At 50.3% G+C, this 19,140-nt stretch overlaps 1 protein-coding gene across 1 annotated transcript in view; it reads left to right on the top strand.

Moving 5' to 3' along the window:
• The first annotated feature begins 1,789 nt into the window (after nt 1–1,789).
• The window catches only part of CDH20 (cadherin 20), a 51,833-nt gene continuing 34,482 nt past the window's right edge, over nt 1,790–19,140 (top strand). The window contains exons 1-4 of the mRNA XM_068993611.1: nt 1,790–2,035; nt 12,201–12,495; nt 13,244–13,363; nt 16,429–16,596. Of these exons, the coding sequence (XP_068849712.1) occupies nt 1,790–2,035; nt 12,201–12,495; nt 13,244–13,363; nt 16,429–16,596 (829 nt within the window). The remainder of the gene's footprint in view (nt 2,036–12,200; nt 12,496–13,243; nt 13,364–16,428; nt 16,597–19,140) is intronic.

The following is a 19,140-nucleotide window of genomic DNA, read 5'->3' on the forward strand; positions in this document are numbered from 1 at the left end:
TTTTTTTTTTTTTTGGTAATGCCCTTTAGTCCATCTTCTAGCTCCCTACAACAGCATAGCTAATTCTCACCAATCTTCTTCTTTAATTCATGTCTGGGGTTAAGGTTCCTTCTTCCAGAAGGTCTCCCCTTAGACAAGGATCAGTCAGTGAGCTGGGTTTCCATGGACCAATCTAAAGAGAAAAGGAACAACCCATGCTTGCCGACCCCCTTTCTAGCACACCACTGTTCTTAATAGTAACCAACATGTCACTCAGAAGAAGACACAGCTGGCTTGCTTTCACCTGACAGTCAAGCTGCCTCTGGAGCTAGAACCGATACGGGGCACGGCCTCCATTCTGTCGTAGAGATGCTATAGTCTCCCCCACCTTATTCCTCTTTATCTGCTCTCGTTCAAGCGATTTCTTCTACAGCAGTGAAATGGCATATTACATGGAATGATTACAGGATCTCTTTTATAAATTCTCTTGTTCATTTCAATAGTGAGTATGTGAAAAAAAGCTAACATGAGTTCTGATGATGACAGGTGGGAGGTCGTAACTGAGTTAGCATCAGTGCATGGATTTTGCCACTTGTAGAAACGGAGCATTATCTAGTTGCATGGGTCTGAAATGGCCAAATAAACACATTTGTTCTAAGATGACAGCAGTTCTCCACATTAACAGTGAAAATATTAAGCCCACAGAAGACATTCTGACTGTTCTGACAGAATGACTGGAGTGCTAGGCCAGCTCATTAAATCCAGCCCAAGGAAAGGAAGAAAAGGTTGATGAGGTCATAGCCCAGGAGTGAGGTCACCAGCCAATCTGACCTCATAGCAACAAAAGAAGTTTGACTGATGAAATGGTGTCCCCAGGGTAGAAGTCAACATCCCTTTGCCTAAATGAGTCTTTCAGCTCAGGGGAAAAATAATGTTGGCGAGAACTCTCTCCTGTGCCCAGGGAAGCATGTGACTGATAGCACCTTAAAGTCTACTGTGAATGATACAGTGATTAACTGACCTTTCGGATCCTAGAAAGGTTACATTAGCAGCCCTATCAGTGCTTCAGAGCTGAAGCAGTAGAGTGCGAAACTCAAATTCCATCATGAGCTCAGAGAATGATTGAAACCAGAAGTGATCCATGGCTGTTTACGAATGAAGTCTGACTCTTAATATTATCAATAACGTGGAGCAAGCAAAATATAATTGTCGGTGGCAAAAAAGATAGTTAAATTTTGCTTTTGGTTTTCTAAGGAACCAAGAAAAGCAGTTGGGCTAATGAAAATGTCCACTATTAGTTGTCAATTTTGGAAATGAATGCAATTTTTAAGAATGTAGGAGGTTGTCTTATCATAATTTCAGAGAGCCAATCAATAATACAGCATATCCCTCTAGTTACCAATGTGAAAAATATATTCACTAGTTTTATTGCTGCTGAAATCCATTTTTGAAGGTTTGGGACTGATTATATCAAGATAAGTTGTCTTCTTTTTATCAAAATATTATTTACTACTTAAACACTTCTAAAGCAGTAACATGTTATGACTCCTTCATTTGTTGACTAGAAAAGCCAAATATTTACTGACATTTCTTGAAAACTTGCTATAAGCCCACAGGAAAGAATCTGACATCATCAGCCTCTGTTTTCCTTCACTTGACAGGAAGTCAACTTCAAGCAGACTGACTTGAATCAGGACCTCACTGGGGAAGCCTAAGTGTTCAATAAACTGCATTATTTTTTTATCTGGAAAATACTGAAGTGAGTGGCTTTGTCATCCTGGACTTTACTTTCTGAAAACCTGGCCATCCCATGTGGACCTCTGGTAGAATGAGCAATGCAAAGAGCTGGCTTGGACTTGGCATGTCCTTGTACTTCTGGGGATTGATGGACCTTACAACCCCTGTTCTCTCGGGCACACCGACACCACCAGGCAGACTAGAAGCATTCCTGTCAGACAAGCCACAGCCACACCCGCGGACAAAGAGGAGCTGGGTTTGGAACCAGTTTTTTGTTCTGGAAGAATACACTGGGACTGACCCTTTGTATGTCGGCAAGGTAAGAACTGCCAAAGAGAACGATAAGTTATCTGAATACCGGATATTGAAATTAAATAAGAATATGAACTATGAAAGCTCACATAGTCTGAGGCCTGAGAACAATTTTAAACTAGAGGTATGTTAATTGACAGCTGCTGCTGCTGCTCTGCTGCTGCTAAGTTGCTTCAGTCGTGTCCAACTCTGTGCAACCCCATAGGGATGAGATCTAGTTTTTGCTTTGTCAGATACCGGTCAGAAAGGAAAGACTTCTCTCCTTGTTCTTGCCTCTGTTCTGAGTGGGAAAGGCTAGGAATTGGGTTTTTGGAGGAAAAGACTTGGGTCCTGCAAGAACTGTTCAAGTCCTCACACAGGCAGCAGCAGCCTCAGGAGTAACAGAATAAGGAAGAAGTAAACTGAGAGATGCAAGGGGAGAAGCTTAGGGTTTGTCTTTTTCAAAGCATTTCCAAAGGTATTGCCTGAGGCCAAAATTTAATGGAAAAAAAAAAAAGAATAAAACATTCTTCATTTTCAGAAGATCCTAGCTTGTGCTTTAGGATTGCTGGAGACAATCAATGAATATATTTATAAACTTTACACTCGAAATCCCTTGATTTATCCAGCATCATTTCATTTTTAATCGGGGCTTTCTCCTGTGTTTACTTTATTTGGATGTTAATCAGAGGCCATTTTGCAAAAGCAACTAAGTGAGAGAACACGGGAAACAAGGAACTAATTAGAAAATAAATAATTCATTCAAATAACTTAAACACTTGCTTAGCACACAGGCTAAGAGTGCAGGTTTCAGAGTCAAACACATGTGGGTGCAAAACCCAGCTCTGCCAATTGCTTCCAGAATGACTCTGGGCGGGTCACTAAGTCCCGTTAACCTGTTTCCTCAAATGTTGAAGAAGGATAAGAGAACTTCTCAAGAGTTGTCTACATAAGCTCTTTCCTCCACTTCCACCCACTTCTCAACCCAGGTGGGCTTCCCTGGTGGCTCAGCCGGTAAAGAATCTGCCTGCAGTGCAGGAGACCCGGGTTCGATCCCTGGGTCAGGAAGATCCCCTGGAGAAGGGAATGGCCACCCGCTCCAGCATTCTTGCCTGGAGAACACTATGGACAGAGGAGCCTGGAGGGCTACAGTCCACCGGGCCACAAGGGTCGGATACAACTTAGTGCCTAAACCACCGAGCCCAGGTAGCTGCCCTCCGCCCTGTCTCTGCACAGATGCCATGTTTTCGGGGCTCCTCGGGACCTCCCCACCCCCAGAGCTGACGGTCCAGTTTACGGAGCCGCCCCACTGGGGCCCTGGACGCCGCTGCCCAGCCCTTCCCTGACTCACGTTCTTCCCTCAGCTTCACGGCGTTCACAGCCTCGTTCGTCCTCCTTGCTTCTCAGCCCCTCACCAGTCCTCCAGCCCACCTGTGGCGTCTTCCCCATCACACCCGCCCCCGCGGGGGTGGGGGGTTAAACTCACCCCTATGGCTTTAAACCCCTAAAGCAGTGAATTCAAAGCCTCCGTCTCTGGCTCAGAGCACTCGTCCGAGCTTCAGACGGAAAACCCTCCCGCACCGCATTTAGGATTCCTCGGCCTCCATCCCCTGAAGCGTCCCCGATCTCCCTCCCGAACCGCGTCTGCCCTCGGTCGTCCCAGTGGTGGCATTGCCACCTCCCAGTTCCTAAGCCTGGGCCCTGCTGGTCAGGCGGCCCCTTCCCTCGGTCTCTGCGCCTGCAGATCCTGTTAGTCCGGAACCAAACAAACCCTCCTCCGTCTCAGCCCCGCGCCCACCGTCATCTCAACCTGCGCAAACACCTGTCCCCCCGGCAGCATCCTTACTTCTGCCCGCACTTCCTTCCAGGCCACTCCCCATACGTGACCTTTTGAAATGTGAGTCAGACAGTAAAGAATCTGCCTGCGATTCAGGAGACCCAGGTTCAATCCCCGGGTCAGGAAGATCTCCTGGAGGAGGGCATGGCACCCCCCTACAGGGCTCTGGCCTGGGGAATCCCATGGACAGAGGAGCCCAAGGGGCTATAGTTCACGGGGCCACGGAGGCGGACACGACCGACACAGACCCCATCACCCTGCTGCCGGCCATCAGGGCCTTCCCGCTGCGCTCTGAGCCACCCGGACCCACCCTCTTCTCACGAGGTCTCCTCCCGCAGCCCCCCCGCCGGCCCCTGGTCACCACTGGGCAGGGCGCCCGCCGGCCCCCACCACGTGGCGCGCCGCCCACCGGCCCCGCCACAGGCATGCTGCCCAGCGGCCCCTGCCACGTGTCTCGCTCCTGGCCTGCCCCCGCCACGGACATGCCCCCCGCCAGCCCCTGGTCACCACTGGGCAGGCCCCCCGCCGGCACCCACCACGTGGCGCGCCGCCCACCGGCCCCGCCACAGGCATGCTGCCCACCGGCCCCCGCCACGTGTCTCGCCCCCGGCCGGCCCCCGCCACGGGCACGCCCCCCGCCGGCCCCTGGTCACCACTGGGCAGGCCCCCCGCCGGCACCCACCACGTGGCGTGCCGCCCACCGGCCCCTGGTCACCACAGGCACGCCGCCCACCGGCCCCCACCACAGGCATGCCGCCCACCGGCCCCTGCCACGTGTCTCGCCCCCGGCCGGCCCCTGCCACGGGCACGCCCCCCGCCGGCCCCTGGTCACCACTGGCGCGCCCCCCGCCGGGCCCCACCACGGGCACGCTGCCCTTCCCGCCCTCTCAGCCGGGGCTCTGACCGCCGCCCTCTCTCCGCCCAGACCTGGGGACTCAGCCTCCGGCAGCTTGCAGACTGGCCGGCTCTGCCTTCCTCCCCGCATCGTGAGACGCGCTCGTCCGGGCTCCCCTAGGGGTCGGCTCCCCTTCATCCTCGAGGATTCATTTCACACCTAGCTCTGCCTTGACTGCTCTCTAAGGCACACCCCAGGTGGACCCTCTCACTACCGTTAGGCTTTCCCCATTCTAATCACAACCTACAGTATCTACGTTACTCGTTTGTCTGTGTCTGTGCTGCGGCAGTGCTGTGTGTGTGCACGCAGGCGCATCCGAGTCTGTGCGGACCCACAGGCTGCACCCCGCCAGGCTCCTCTGTCCGTGGGGCTTCTCAGACAGGAGTACTGCAGTGGGCTGCCGTAGGCTCCGCCAGGGGATCTTCCTGACCCAAGGATGGAACCGGCACCGCTCGTGTCTGCACTGACAGGCAGATTCTTCACCACTGGAGCCGCCTGGGAAGCCTTAGACCGGGCTATAAGCTCTGTGAGGACAAGGGCATCACTTCCATTTCCTCCACAAGATCTAACACGGTACCTGTCACACAGACACAACTACCTGGTACAGTAATAAGGATCAAGTAAACTGACTGACACAGGGAAGTGCCGTAGCAGCGTGCCTGGCCCAGACTAAGATCTTAATGATCGTTACCCTGTAGTAGGAGTAGGGGAGGACCAGGAACAGTAGCCACCGCGATAGTACAGTGAGTTCATTACGGGGATTAAGCAGCTCAGGAACGCAGACCCAATGTACCTGCAAACCCCCGAGCCTCGGAACCTGTGACTTTTCTTTGACTTCTCCCTCTCCTCCTCTTCCTTCATTCCCGTCAGCACGTCCTCTCAGTATCTCCTTGCCACTTTCTCTGAGTCACTCATCCTCTCCAGAGCTGTCCTCCCTGTGGTCCTCCAGGTCTCCATGATTAGATTAAACCCAGGACTCGGGCCGTTTATCTCCTTCAAGCGCCCTCCCATCAGGTCCCTCGCCCACTACGGCTCTGCAGGGCTCATCAGAGCTCGCAGCACACAGGGCAAGCACTGCCAGAGAATGAGCCCCCGCTGGGACAGCTCCAGTCTCACCCTGATCTCAGTCAGGCTGGCCTCCTCACCCGCCCGACACAACACATCCCCGTTGGTCCCTGCCCCAGAGGCGTGCGCTTGCTGCTGTCGTGCCCGGGACACACGTCCCCTCCTCTCCGCTCAGCCATGTTCGAGTTTCTCAGGGTCCCAGCTTAAAAGCATTTTTCATCATGAATACATCTTCCATTCAGAGTTTCAAAGATTTCTAGCAACTCGGTATTTGTAAAACACTTCTTCCAACTAGACACATTCAGTTCAGTTCAGTCGCTCAGTCGTGTCCGACTCTTTGCGACCCCATGAATCTCAGCACGCCAGGCCTCCCTGTCCATCACCAACTTCCGGAGTTCACTCAGACTCACGTCCATCGAGTCAGTGATGCCATCCAGCCATCTCATCCTCAGTCGTCCCCTTCTCCTCCTGCCCCCAATCCCTGCCAGCATCAGAGTCTTTTCCAGTGAGTCAACTCTCCCCGTGAGGTGGCCAGAGTACTGGAGTTTCAGCTTCAGCTTCACTCCCTCCAAAGACATCCCAGGGCTGATCTCCTTCATAGCTCCTGCTAAAATAAGTTTTGGAAAAGGCTTTTGTGTTCAGTAATTGCTTTGTGTGGTTGTACAATTTCGAGCCCTCCTTCCTTCTCCCAAGGGTAAAACTGAGACCTCCTCCTGGCCTTGCCTACATTTCCCTGACACTCCACACCTAGCACAGAACTGGACACGTGGAAATGCAGAAAGACTAGGGGACCCGACGCCCTCCTGGGGCACCGCAGTGCTGTGTGTCAGCCCCATGCGCATAGGGCAGGTGGTTCAGCCATCACAACAGTGCTAGGAAGTAAGTGTAAGTCACCTCTCCCGGATAATTTAAATGAGGGAAGGTTCTGAGAGGTTACGGTCCTTGCCCAAAGTTACACAGAAGGTTAATAGGAAATCTGACACCGAAGCCATGGGCTTTCTTTTTCTTTGGCCTGTATGTGGCCATGACTTTAGACCTCGCCCTGAGAGACACACAGAAGATTCCACGGTGTCAGTGAGACCAGAAACGTAACCAAGCCTGTTCCCTGAAGGTGGGAGCTCTCAGCCGTGTAGCACGCTCTGGTGCTCATGATCAGTGTGATCCCGTGGGCCGGAGCCCTCCAGGCTCCCCTCTCCATGGGACTCTCCAGGCAAGAATACTGGAGTGGGCTGCCATGCCCTCCCTCCTCCAGGGGATCTTCCCGACCTGGGGATCGAACCTGTGTCTCTTCCATCTAGCTGCATCGGCAGGCAGGATCTTTGCCACCAGTGCCCCCGGGAAGCCTGAGATCGGGGCTCACCCTGTCCTAATCCACCACCCCGGGACACAGGCCGTCCCCCCCACCTCCACAGTCATCCTGGCCGACCAGCTCTCAATGCAAGTGTGCGCCCTGGAGTGGGCCTGTCGCCTGCACGGAAGGGAGGTGTGCACTCACTCACCCAGGCACCTTCCCGCTTACTTTCTTCTGAAAGAAAACCCATCCCTCTCTCCCAGGGGCATTTCAGCTCGTCACCGTGAGCTCTAGAAGACATCTATTTAGAGGGCCTGCCTGAGTATTTGCTTTTTTCAGAAAGGAGTATGGCAACAATTATCAGCTGTAATTGGTATGGCCTTACAAAATCCACACTGGGCTTCCCAGGGACAAGGCAGTGTCGAGTCAAAGCGAGATTATATTGACATATGCAAAGAGGTGGAGGCAGCGAGCTCGTGCTCTGCACGAATCTGTGGTCCTGAGTCACGCTGAGGTTAACAAGGGCGCGGAAGCTGTCTAACCACAAATGTGAGCACTCACTGCCTTCCTGGAACCATACGAGGCACCGCGAAAGACGGCGAAAAGGAGCGCCATCACCCCCGTGTCGAGCTTCATGTACTTCCCGTCACTTGCTACTCCTCTGGCTCAAGATCTTAGAGACGAAAGCAAGGTTAGGCTAAGCAGGGTATCCAGCTGTCTTATTCTGTCTAGGATAACAAAGCTGTTTTCCCAGGATGGGGCAACTGTGTGCTGCCAACCCCATCCCCGAAGCTCCGCACCTTCCTCGGGAGAGCTGGTGCTCGGTCAGCGTGAGCTGAATTACATATGGATACACATAAAGCACATTTTTATCGCAGTACCAATTTGCTCAGTGACTGAGAGAAAAGCTGTTAATATCTCTTCTTTGCAGTTTTTGCAACCAAATGTGCATTCTGTGGCTGGAGAGCCTAATGTTCAGTCCACATCACTGTGCTGGCTACTAGGCTCGTCTCTGAGCTCTATATTCTCCTTCCCATACTCCACGGGGCTGGGACTCTGCACATCACAGCTCCTCCGTTTCCAAGCAGCTCCCGGGTCCTGAGAGAGGAATGTTCTAGGGGGAGAACCAGAGGCGGGAGGAGAGGGACTCGCTCCATTTATCTGTGGGAGCTGCTTCTGGTTTCTGGAACCATTTTCACACCCCAGCCTCACACATCCACTGGAGGGCGCCCCCTTCTCAGCAACTCTAAATGCCTGGAGCCCAACCCAGGGAGATAACACCCCCTTTTCAGAGGTCGGAGTCTCACCTCCATGCGAGGTGGGCACTAGGGGGGTGGCTCACCTCTAAACCCTTGGACTGGGCTCCAGGGGTTATGATAACAGCCCCTTCTCAGAGGTTGGAGTCTCAGCTCCATGGGAGGTGGGCGCTGGGGGGTGCCCGCCTCTAAACTCCTGGAGCCCAGCCCAAGGGGATAACATTCCCTTCTCAGAGGGCTCCAGCCCAGCCTCCTCCAAACGTCTAGGTTCCAAGAGCCCCCAACTCCTGTCCTTTGCTCCCCCAGCCAGAGGGGCACAAGCTGTTTCCTCGAGTTACTGGTTATCATCTCCAGTGATATCTCAACATTTTTCCTTTTCAGTCCCTCATGTTAAATTCTCTCCACTAAAATGACCGGTGTGGGTTTTACTCCCTGACTAGATCCTGAACTGATAGAATTTTAGTTGACTGTTGAGTCACGTGGGGGTTAGGGGGACCAACCCTCCACACAGTGGGAAAATCCAGGCGCAGCTCCAGAGTTGGCCTTCAGTCCATAACCACGGCCCCTCTGTACTCACGGTTCTCTGAATCCGTGGTTCTGCTCCACAGATGCACGCGTAGGACTGTTTGCAGTATTTATAATTGAAAAAAACCCACGGATGTGTGCACCCTCAAAGCTCACATCCACGTAGGTCAAGGGTCAGATGTCTATTCCCTAGAAATGAGTTGCGTGGAAGTAGACCAGGCACTTTTCACAGCCGGTACTCTTCCTGCTGGACTCCTCGGGCGGCTCAGAGGTAGAGGATCCAGCTGCCGCTGGAGACATGGGTTCAATCCCCGTGTCGGGAAAATCCCCTGGAGAAGGAGATGGCAACCCACTCCAGTGTTCTTGCCTGGGGAAGCCTATGGACAGAGGAGCCTGGCGGCCTACAGTCCACGGGGTCGAGAAGAGTTGGACAGGGCTGAACAACAGCAACAGCAGGTCTTCCTGTTCCTAGGAGGTGGCCCTGCTTCTCTGGGAGGCTCCCCCCACCTTTCCTGTGCACAAAGACGCACAGAAGCTGCCTGAGAGATGCTTGCCAGCTCCTTTAAGACAAAGACAACCTGCGTTCACTAAAAGCTTTAACTCCAGTACCACACCCCACTTGTTCACAAAAGCTTACCGAGCGTCTGCTGCACGGGAGACTCACATGAAGATGAAAACCACACGGCTCCTGACTTCGAGGAACTCAGTCTAGAAAAGGCCTCAGATTCTTCTCTCAATACAGACAAAACCAAAGATCACAGATCCAGTTTCAGCCCGGACTCCATTGACGTCAGCCAGCCAAGTGACTCCCGAGGAACCAGGACCATCCCCTGAGCAGCAAAGCTCTCTAGCCTCCTGTTACTTACTAAGCACTCTCCATAGGCAGAGCAGTCATACTCGGCCAAAGATAATCACAGCGATGCTTCGCCTTCTTAAGGTTCGTAGGACAAACCTTTTTAGATGACAGCTAGAATATCTCCAAACAACCCTGGGCGTTTGCTCTAATGTCAGCTTCAATTCTTTCTTTCTCCCCTGGATAATCTGCCATGCCCTGGTTCACTCTAAGTAAAAGTCCTATGCTATATGCCTTAAAATTACACGTTCATATTTCCATATGTATGTACATATGTATGTAAACATGCAGAAATATATAAGGATATTTTTAATCCTTAGATCTTTATCTTCCTCCTCCCAATTCCATTCTTCTGCCTGGGAACACAGTTCCAGATGGAATGGATTTTCACTTCTTTGTGGCCAGGTCCAAATAAAATGACTTTCTATTCTACACAATAAGAGCTAGGCACCTTGCTTGTCTTAAACGAAATAAACAGAAGATGTAGAATGTGAAAAAATAATAATAATACTGTATAAGGAACGAGGAAATGTGAGGACTTTATATTCTAAATAGAATTCTTTAAGTAGGAAAAAAATCACAGCTATTTTTCCAGTCAATTTTGTTCTCTTATTTCCTTCTCTGGATAAGACACAGCTGAATTCCTCTAGGCAGCAAAATCACTGCTTGTGTGATTTGGCCATGAGTCAGTCTGAGATCAGCTCAAAGCCAGCCACAACCTCCAAGCCCATCCTGGTCTCAAGATGCTGTGAATATGCTTTTCTTGGTGTCCGTGCCATTTAAGACTCAGACTAACGCTGTCCCAGCAGTGCTTCAGGCAGCCTTTCCCAGCTTTCCCGCTGGGCTGCGCATAACACAATGGCCTGGAGGCCGTTTTTGTCGTCTCTGCTGCACTCCTGGGGGTTCGAAGGGAGGACGGACGAGCTGGCGTGTTCACAGCCTCCTCCCTCTGCATGAACGTCGTCGTCATAACTGCCGCCACTGATAGCTCTCCTATTATGGGAAAGCTAGGCACTCTCGCCTGGAAAATCCCATGGACGGAGGAGCCTGGTGGGCTGCAGTCCAAGGGGTTGAGAAGAGTCAGACATGACTGAGCGACCTCACTTTCACTTTTTACTTTCATGCATTGGGGAAGGAAATGGCAGCCCACTCCAGTGTTCTTGCCTGGAGAGTCCCAGGGATGGGGGAGCCTGGTGGGCTGCCGTCTATGGGGTCACACAGAGTTGGACACGACTGAAGCGACTTAGCAGCAGCAGCAGGTGCTTTACGTACATTAATTTCTAATGATCCCAACAAACCTTCAAAGGAAGAATTAACACTGTTCTCTACATTTATAATACGAGAAACTTGAGAGTTATAAGCATTAAATAATTTGTCAAGGGCACTCAATTTATAACTGATACAGATAGTGTTCAGGCCAGATATATTTGCCTCTCTGGACTAAACTGGTCTATTTTATTAACTGAATCTCACAGGCTTTATCACTGAACTATGCAAGCCCAGCAACAAGAGTAAGTGGTGACTGACTACACGTAACTAACTTTTCGTTGCTCTCTTAGAGAAGGACTGTTTTAAGACAGCACAAAACTCTAGGGTTCTTGCCACTTATATACATTGTTTATAATTAGAGCTGCAAGAGTTTATTTCTAGGCTTAAAATGAGCGCTGTGCCCCTGGGCTTATTTTGAGAGTCATCACAGAGTAATTTGGGAGGAAATATAGTTGGATGGGCAGATAAAAGCATGTGCCTACCACAACCTTCTACATACAGATTTGAGTGAGTCAATTACAAGGCCAGAAACGGGCCCCATCAAAATGATAGATACCCTGACACAGAATAATAACCAGCTGTAAAACTCCATTCTGACACCGGCAACAGCAGCAAGCAACGTCCTGCTGAGGACAGCCAGGGAACTGAGAGAATTTCAAGGGCCCCCAGAAGTCGTTCAGTATTTACGGTACAGGGGCCGCAGACTGTTTTAATTAGCTGCTTCATCAGCTTCTCAGCCACCTTGGGCTGTCCTGAAGTTTTTTAAATTCCAAAATAATTTACATCAACACTTTTACATTTTTAAATGTTTACACTTATCCTTTAAAAAGGATTAAATGGAAAGGCTGGATTCCTCCTTATTAGACTTGCTCCTCTTGTGACGATACAATAGGGGACACAGTACAATACAATATGGGTCCTACACCCAGAACGCCTGTCTTCTGTACTTCTCAGGGAGAGGACCTTTAAAAATAGTACTGAGGATACTGAATGTGAAGCGGAGAAATTTTGCTTATTCATCAACTTATATTAGCTCTTTGATACAGCCATGTTCAAAGCAGGTTAGTTCTTTGTAGACACTTAAAACATTTGAGTGGGAAAAAGTCTTCCTGTTTGAAAGGAAATCATACACTTGTACCATACTAAAAATCTGTTTATTTTCGACACCTGTTGAGAGGTCGGTCGGTGCTTTTCCCCCTCAGCTTCATTCAGACATGGACCGGGGAGATGGCTCCATCAAATACATCCTCTCGGGAGAAGGCGCAGGCGTCGTGTTTACCATCGACGACACCACTGGAGACATCCACGCCATTCAGAGGCTCGACCGAGAGGAGAGGGCCCAGTACACTCTCAGGGCTCAGGCCCTGGACAGGCGCACAGGCAGGCCGATGGAGCCGGAGTCCGAGTTCATCATCAAAATCCAAGATATCAACGACAACGAGCCCAAGTTCCTGGACGGGCCTTACGTCGCCACTGTGCCGGAAATGTCACCAGTGGGTAAGGCGGGGGTCCACTGATCCCCACAAACAGCAGTCCCCCTCTAGAAGGCCCTCCCACCTCGAGGGAGAGAGGGAGAGAAAGCGCGACAGTCCAGTCCCCAAAACACAAAGCTGCACCGAGCTACTCAGACATGAAGTCAGCCACAGTACAGACAGCGGCAGTACTACGCCCAGCACTGTCGCTCAGCTCCGGGTCTCCTGCATCGATTTTTATTCACGTATTTATCTGACTGCACCAGGTCTTGGTTGTGGCGCCTGGGATCTGGGATCTTCAATCTTTTTTGCGCCACGTGAGATCTTTAGTTGCAGCATGTGGGATCTAGTTCTCCAACCAGGGACTGAACCTGGGTCCCCTGCATTGGGAGCGTGGAGTCTTAGCCACTGACCTACCAGGGCAATCCCCAGTTCCGGTTCTTAAAAAGCAAAACAAAAGATAGATGATAGATCTGTAGGCAGATAATATTTGATTCATAAGGGAGAAGCATTTTGGTATTACCAAAAGAGGAATGAGGAGCCCAAAGCCTGTGTTGGCCTTACAAGTTATTAAGAATTTAAGACACAAATAACTCCCATCCCCACTAAAGAGGTACTTTCGCACTAAGCGGTTATAGAAGCTTGACCGAGAAACAGGCCCTCCCAAGGAAGCAGACGTAACATTTGCAAATGCTTTAAAACTGCCCATTCAGGCTTGCATCCAGTCTCGAGCAGCTCAGCTTCAACAGGTGTCCACTGTCTCTCTTTCTCAGGGACTTCTGTCATCCAGGTGACGGCCACCGACGCAGATGACCCGACCTATGGCAACAGCGCCCGGGTGGTGTACAGCGTCCTGCAGGGCCAGCCGTATTTCTCTGTGGACTCCAAAACAGGTACGTGATGGGGCAGCTCAGCCAGAGGCATTTGTTTATTCTCCAATAATCTGTAACTGCAATTTAGGACAGACCAACTCTCCGTTTCAAGAACTCTCCGGACAGCGCACTAGCTAAGATGGCTATAAGCGCCAGGGCGAAGAGAGCAAGCTAGCGCCGCCCAGGGGTTAAGAGAAGCACGGTGCACAGTGTGCTGGGACTGCTTAGAGACGCCCAAAGAACTGCCTCCGCAAAAGGACCTCCTCGCTAGCCTTCAAAAAAAATAATATCAATAATCCTATGGCTGTATTCACTCCCCAGGAGTAAGGGCTTTCAGAACCCCAAGAGGACCCAGGAGGCCTGGCAGAGTGACCTGGGCTCACGTTGCTGCTGCTGCTGCTGAGTCGCTCAGTCGTGTCCGACTCTGTGCGACCCCATAGACGGCAGCCCACCAGGCTCCCCCGGCCCTGGGACTCTCCAGGCAAGAACACTGGAGTGGGTTGCCATTCCCTTCTCCAAGGCATGAAAGTGAAAAGTGAAAGTCAAGTCGCTCAGTCGTGTCCGACTCTTAGTGACCCCAGGGACTGCAGACCACCAGGCTCCTCTGTCCATGGGATTTTCCAGGCAAGAGTACTGGAGTGGGGTGCCATTGCCTTCTCCGGGGCTCACTACAGAACCAGGATAATTGGTTTTGAAACTAGGGAGAGCCTTAGGCAAATCTTCCAGTCTATCACCACTCGCTTAGTGGATAAGGAAATCGTGGATGGAGACCCAAGAAAGTGCTCCTGGTTGTAGATGTCTCCCCTGACCTGCAACCCAGCCTTCTTCCCACCAGTCCACCCCGTACTAAGCCGAGAGCAAGGCTGGAGTGAAGGGAGCTCAGAGCATGGGTTGTGGCCCCGAGAAAGGAGGTGCTCAGTGGGATGCTCTAACAGGGGGCCACCTAGGGAGCTGGGCGGGCACGGGCCACGTCTAGAAAAGGACAAGGCAACAGCCAACAAGTCAATTGGCTTTGGGTGTTCTGTTTTGTTTTCAGTTTTATTCAAGAACTTTGACAACAGAATGTATGGTTTATCTATGAAGAATTCCCTTTAACCGTTTTGAATTGGGCAGAGCAACTCAGATATTATTGCTATCAATATATAATATCATTCCATATTGTTATCTTGCACTTGTGCCAGACTCTCTCCCTTTTAAAATACATTCATAGATCTCACCTTATTTGAGAGTCCCAACAATCTTGTAAACTTGTAAAATATATGGAAGCATTATTACTTCATTTTACATATGGGAAAATAAACATATGGACCTAAGAGTAATTAACAAAAAAACTTGAGTAAAGAAACTTACAGCCACAGAGACAAAGTCAAGGCCAAAACTCAAAGTCATCTTTTTACATGAAATAGATAAAACACATTTTATTAGCAACCTGATAGAATTTTTTCCAGAAGTCCTCAGGGGAACCAGGCATTCAGAAAATTATGTCATAAAAGTAGAGAGTATAAATTAGTAGGAGGAAAGAAAAAAAGGTTCCAGTTAGGGATTTCTATAAAATAGTAATTTTAACCATTCTACAAATGGAGGGAGGGACCATGAGGGGGTGCCCACAGGGAGGGAAAATACAGACAGGAAGAGGGTAATATGTCCTTTACATCGTTAAGAGGAAACTTACATTATTTTGACAGCTCCCAAGGGGCATCTATAGTGTTAGGGTAAAAAAATACATAAAAAGATAGTTACTGCCGTGCCCCGGGGGCATTTATAACAAGAAAACACTGCACATTTCACTTTAGACTGTTGCTGCTGTGACGCGACACGTACATTATAGGAGTGAAGGGAGGACAGGCTTGTGGCTCCCCATTTCTCCCCTGGCATGCAAAGGTCTGCCGAGCCAAGGGTCATGTAGTCAACGTGCAGTAAACAAGCCTTTAATCTTTGCCTAGAGAGCACAGAAGTCAACTTTTCTAAGTGGAGGCATTACAAGGAAGATCAAACATGCCCACACATCCTTGGCAGGATCGAAACGGCACATTTCACAGGATTCTGACTTAGACCCCTCTCCCTAAATGGAAGCTCATTATCATACCCTGACGATACACACCATCTGGGCAAGTTCATCTCATATGGATGTTAACAATAAACATCTCAGAGCAGCTTCTATGTCTTAAGTCACAGAATGCAGTGAAGCACGGAGGCGGGCAGAGCCTAACAGACCAGGCTGAACAGACAACAGAAAGAAGAGCGAATCTGAGCTCCGCCCCTGCTCCCAGGCGCTGGGGAGGCAGGAGAAAGCAGCCTGGGAATGAGGCTGCTGGAAAAAGAGAACCTCACACTAGTAGGGCTCCAGCGACTGGAGAGAGAGCTAAAGGAGAAGGATCGAAACTCGCAGACTTGCGGACGATGAGGCTTTGTTTTCCCACCTGAAGCCGTTTGTCTGGTGAGACCGAGCAGCCGTGAAGTCGCTGCAGACCAACAGGTCCCAGGTCTGCCAGAGGGCCTCTGCTGCCACCTCCTGGTCCTTCCCGGGAATGCGTGGTAGGAACCAGCCCGCCAGGCCCGACTCCATGGAGAGGGGTCTCAGCGAGCTCGAGGAGTTGCTGGTGGACACGGAGGCCTGGCGTGCTCTGGTCCATGGGGTCGTGAAGAGTCGGACACGACTGAGCAACTGAACTGAACTGAAGCCCTTCCGGCTGGAACAATCTTTACTCATTCACCCTCTGTTTAAGCACAGCATTTATTTTTTAAAGCTGGGGATTCCCTGATGGCTCACTGATAAAGAATCTGTGTGCAATGCAGGAGGCGCGGGTTCGATCCCTGGGTTGGGAATATCCCTTGGACAGGGAAATGGCAGCCCACTCCAGTATTATTGCCAGGGAAATCCCATGGACACAGGAAACTGGCCGGGTACAGACCATGGGGTCGCAGAAAGTTGGACACGACTGAGCTAAAACGGCATTCTGACCTCAAGTGTAATGAAACAGGTGCCTTGCATCTCTGACAAGGCACAGGGAGGAGCCTAGAACCCCGTCTTTAAAACAGGACGGGTGGTTCTGCTTTTAAAAACAAAGCCCGTTTCTCTCCTGCAGGTGTGATTAGGACCGCGCTCACGAACATGGATCGAGAGGCCAAGCAGTACTATGAGGTGATCATCCAAGCCAAGGACATGGGAGGGCAGCTCGGAGGGCTGGCGGGGACCACGACCGTCAACATCACCCTCTCGGATGTCAACGATAACCCGCCCCGCTTCCCCCAGAGTGAGTACCCAACCGGCGAGAGTGCCGCTGTCAAGGCAGGGCAGCGGCGACGGAGGCGAAAGAGAAAGGCCGCTCTGAGCCCCTCTTGAGTTCAATTATTCCTGGGTTCCTTCCGGACATTTATCATGCAATCCTCTCATCACCATTTCCCTCCTAGGTCCAACTTCCCAGAGCACTAAACCAGTGTTTCTCTATTTCTCACTATCACCTCCCTCCGGAGCCCTTTAAGAAGACCCTTTTCTTCCTTGAGTGTCATGCCCTGACCGCTCCCCTCATAGAACTAAATATTAAGCAAGAAGATTCTGTTGGGTAGGGACGAACTTTAGATTTGTAACATCTACGTTTTTTTCACCTCTCTCCAACAAGAATCGATTTTTTGTACCCGTTGAGAAGAGAATGCACGCAGGGAGACTAAGCCAAAGCTTGAGGTGAACGTAGTGACCTGTCAGATCACTTAACCCCTCGATTCACAGCAGGTACTGAGTGCTTGCTTTGTAAGGGCCCTGGGCACGCAAGGCACAAGATTCTTGAAGCGAAGTCCGTGACCTTGTGAAGCTTAAAGTCCACTTGGGAGAACATATACTTGGTATTCATCAAAATGTAAGCAGGAAGCAGCAATGTGCCAACTGGTTAGCGCAGAATGACGCCTCCACAATAAGCCAAGATGAGTAAAGACTTAATAAGAGGTGAGACTTCAACCAGGTATTAAATAATATAACAGAGTCAAACAAGAGAAAAAAGAAAACACTCCAGAAAGGGGAAGCTGTTCATTCACTTAAAAAATTGTGTTTCAAGCAACATTCTAGGTATGAGATATAAAGCCCTGGAAATAAAGCTGCAAATGTAATTTTATGTTCAAAGATCCCGAAAATGAAGACCTGCTCTTTTATTGATTCAAACGTTCTGTTTCTAATGGAAGTCACTGCAAAGTTTTTGAGCAAGTGAGAGACATAAAGAAAGGCTAAGCTGATAGCCACCCAGAGCACTGGTTGGCAGGAATGGAGACTAGAAGCAGGAGAGTGTGGCAGGAGGCTTTTAGCATGGTCCAGACTTGAACTGATAAGAACGCAGGGAAACAGAAGAAGTGGGACGGGACAAATTAGAAAACTTGGATTTCTGTCTGATTTCTTGGCTAAGGGAAGGTGGAGTCAAAGACAACAAGGGTGTTGTAGGTCTGGGCGACAGGGAGAGACTGTCCTAATGGGAGAAACAGAGATACCTGGCGGGACTGGTGGCAGGCAGGCGAGGAGGAAGACAGACTCTGCCTTGAACATGAATGACAGCAGGACGCTCAGGCTGGATTAAGGAAGGCGGAATACAGAGCTATGACTGTGGAAAGGAGACCAGGAATGAAGACATGAATCTGAGAAGCAGATTCTAAAAGGGAGCAACTGGAGAAGAGAGAGTAGCCGACGCAATCCCAGGTGAAAGACTCAACCAGGATCAACAGCCACTAAACTGAGACAGAGCCGAACCAGCCCACCTGCTGAAGCGCCACACTGTGGGTAAACCACTCACCTATGTAAAAGCAGGAGTAACATTCAAACACTTACATACAACTGGAATCCATAACGTCCCCATGAGGTTTCATGAAACCAGAAGACAAGATACCAGATGAGTGTTCTACAAGTGATATGAACAAGGAGGTTCCTGAGTTGATTGCTTCTACAGTTCAGAAGACTAGAGCATGATGAAACAGTTTATGAAATGACATATGGACTGGTTTCTTACGTGCTCTGCTGACCCATCTTTACCATTTCATGAATGGCTCACGCTGTGCACACGAGACTACAGACTCTTGAACATCCCTGGACTGTCCTCTGGCTTTGTAATCTGACACCAGACAGATCTCCGAGAAGGCAGAAAGAGAAGAAGGGCAAAGTTATCACACAGTTCATATAGATTTGGACCTACTGTAGGAAAGTTACATTGAATCCTGCTTTCCTTCTTTTTCACAAATATTATCATAACTGATTAGGGTTGTTGACACAATGACACACCTCCTGTTTTATACTGAAGAAGTGCAGTCACCTTTAATTTAACCAAAGATAATGGAATATCAAGACCTCAGGCTACTTATTTCTAACATAATGCATTATGTGTAGAAATTGTATGGACAAGATGTTTGTTTTGACACAGAACGCCTAACTTTCCTGGAGAAAATTGTTTTTCCCAAACATGTTCTGCAGTAGCAAAGTCTGCTCCGTCAACAACTTTGGAAGAGAATGCAAAAAGATGAAATCCAAGCGCCTGCAGTTTAGCGCAGACATTAGCCACTTCCTGGCTCGCGTCGGCGAAGAACAGCCAAGGTTTCTCCTCCCGTAGGAGGGAGGCTGCCGACCGCTGGCTGGGTGCCGTCAGCCCCCAGGTCACTGTGAGAAGGCAGCGCTCACACCCCGACGTCCCAGGGTGACGCCCCAAAGCCCGCAATGCGAGCGAGAACCAGAGGCGCCGTGTGCGCACAGAAGGCGGTTGTTTGAGTCTGTAGCCATCCACACCACGACCGAAAGAAGAGTGAGGAGCGGCAAAGGGCTGAGCCCCAGA

Source organism: Capricornis sumatraensis, chromosome 21 (genome assembly GCF_032405125.1).
Source record: "Capricornis sumatraensis isolate serow.1 chromosome 21, serow.2, whole genome shotgun sequence".
Lineage (NCBI taxonomy): Eukaryota > Metazoa > Chordata > Mammalia > Artiodactyla > Bovidae > Capricornis > Capricornis sumatraensis.